Below are 2,303 nucleotides of genomic sequence, written 5' to 3' on the forward strand. Positions count from 1 at the left end.
TATATATATATTAATAAATCTCAAGGTAGCAAAAAAATTTTAGAAATTCTATTTGCCGCCAGTGGTCTAGCGAGAAGAAAAAAAACTAGTCCATAGACTATATATTATTCATATAAATACAGTGTACATAAATTTAAATGTACACTGTATTTATATGAATAATATATATATCTATATAACTGAGGTAAGCCATGTATTTCCTCTGCAGCAAGACACCTGTTTCTGTCCCACTATTCATACACTAACCTCTCGACGCCTAGCGCAAAAGTCCTCACCCCTCATTTGAGGGATCTTGTCTTGCAGCTCATTCGATGACCTCACTGCTGCATATGATCACACCCAATACACTCTGTAAAGTGGTTGGCATGAGGAATGGCATCCTGCCATAGAAACCATGCCAATGCAGACAGAAGAGCTTGGCACACATTTCTGACTTGACAGCTACTGTCAGACCATCCAGCCCATGCCAGCATGGAAGGAGGATGTTAAATGATGAAGATGACGACAACAGTTTTCTTCTTACATGTCATTAAAACAAAAGTAATAATGAAATAAGAAAGCTATACGTCATAGACGTTGCATTTATGCATTAGGTGCAAGAGTGGCTGTGTGGTAAGAAGCTTGTTGCTTCCCAACCATATAGTTCCGGGTTCAGTCCCACTGCATCGCACCTTCTACTATATCTGACCAAAGTCTTGTGAGTGGATTTGGTTGATGGAAACTGTAAGAAGCCTGTTGTATATACATATATGTAATGTATATGTATACATGTGTGTATTTGTGTGTCTGTGTTTGTCCTTCCCCACCATCACTTGACAACCGATGTTGGTGTGTTTACATCCCCATATATCAGTGGTTCAGCAGTAGAGATCGATAGAATAAGTACTAAGCTTACAAAGAATAAGTCCTGGGGTTGATTTGTTCAATTAAAGGCAGTGCTCTAGCATGGCTACAGTCAAGTGACTGAAACAAGTAAAAGAGTACTCTCCCATTTTTGGACACATTTATTTTTAATTTTTACCCAACAAATTCCTCTTATAATATCTCAAAATGTAGCTGAGCACTGATCCCTTTCAGTGAACTGAACCACATTCAATTTCGTCCAGAATTGAATTAATGAGAGAGCATAGAAGTGGGGTCACAAAAATAAAAAAAATATCTTTAAAATATCCACCTACTGCCATGGGTGAATGATTTACCAGATTAGTTGATACCCTGAAGTATTAACCCTCATCCATATTCTTAATTACAATGTTATTGGTATTTCTAATTATCTGGGGTTTTTTTAATCAGATCTTACAGGTATTATGGTTGTAGCTACTGTTTCTGTAAAACATGTTTGCTTTTCTTAATCTTAATATGCTTTAATGTTGATGGTTTTTATTGTCTTTCCGTTTTTTTTCTTTTTTAAATATATTTTTACTGATACATCATCTTGTCTTCTAGGCTGGCGACCAAGAAGAACAATCGTATTTTGTTCATGGGGAGGGGAAGAACAGGGTCTTATTGGCTCTACAGAATGGGTTGAGGTAAGTACATTTTACACACACACACACACACACACACACACACACACACACACACACACACACACACACACACACACACACACACACACACACATACATATATATATATATATATATATATATATATATTCATTCATATATATATTCATTCATATATACATATACATGCATGTTTAAATATAACCATACATTTTCATTGCATATGAAAAATGATCTTGTAAGCCTTAACACATGATGAATGCATCATCTTCAGTTAGTTTGTCAAGAAACCAGCTCAGTTGAAATCCACTCTGTGCAGACTATTAGTAGTGAAATTGTGTGTATGAATAGTAAACCTACCTATATGCTTTGTCTTTCCCCTCTTCTTTCTTTGACTATGACAACAGTTCCTGTTGTCCTGAATGACCTATCTGTGTACGTGGTGTTGTTTTTGCAGTCTCAACAAGTATAGCCAATGCATCTGTCCCGACTCCTTCCATTATTTCTATTGCATTATACTCCTGCTAAGCTTCAACATTACATACTCTTTGTTCCTTCAACACTCTGGAATCCTCTCACTCAACATCATGCTATTATCCCGAAGTACATCAACCTCACTGACGTCAGTCTGTACAGGTCATGGGCTCTATTCCTCTTCCACTCCCTGAATAATCTATGATAATCATGACAACTGAATTTGTCAATCTTCCAAACATTCCCCCATATCATGTATACACATATTCTCTCTCTCTCTCTCTCTCTCTCTCTCTCTCTCTCTCTCTCTCTCTCTCTCTC

General features: G+C 36.9%; 1 protein-coding gene across 1 annotated transcript in view; it reads left to right on the forward strand.

The window, feature by feature from the left end:
- LOC106867954 (N-acetylated-alpha-linked acidic dipeptidase 2) overlaps positions 1 to 2,303 on the forward strand; it is a 336,237-nt gene that overhangs the window by 290,809 nt on the left and 43,125 nt on the right. Inside the window, exon 14 of the mRNA XM_052974261.1 lies at positions 1,447 to 1,529. Within this exon, the coding sequence (XP_052830221.1) occupies positions 1,447 to 1,529 (83 nt within the window). The remainder of the gene's footprint in view (positions 1 to 1,446; positions 1,530 to 2,303) is intronic.

The sequence above is a fragment of the Octopus bimaculoides genome, chromosome 18 (genome assembly GCF_001194135.2).
Source record: "Octopus bimaculoides isolate UCB-OBI-ISO-001 chromosome 18, ASM119413v2, whole genome shotgun sequence".
In the NCBI taxonomy this organism is placed as follows: Eukaryota; Metazoa; Mollusca; class Cephalopoda; order Octopoda; family Octopodidae; genus Octopus; species Octopus bimaculoides.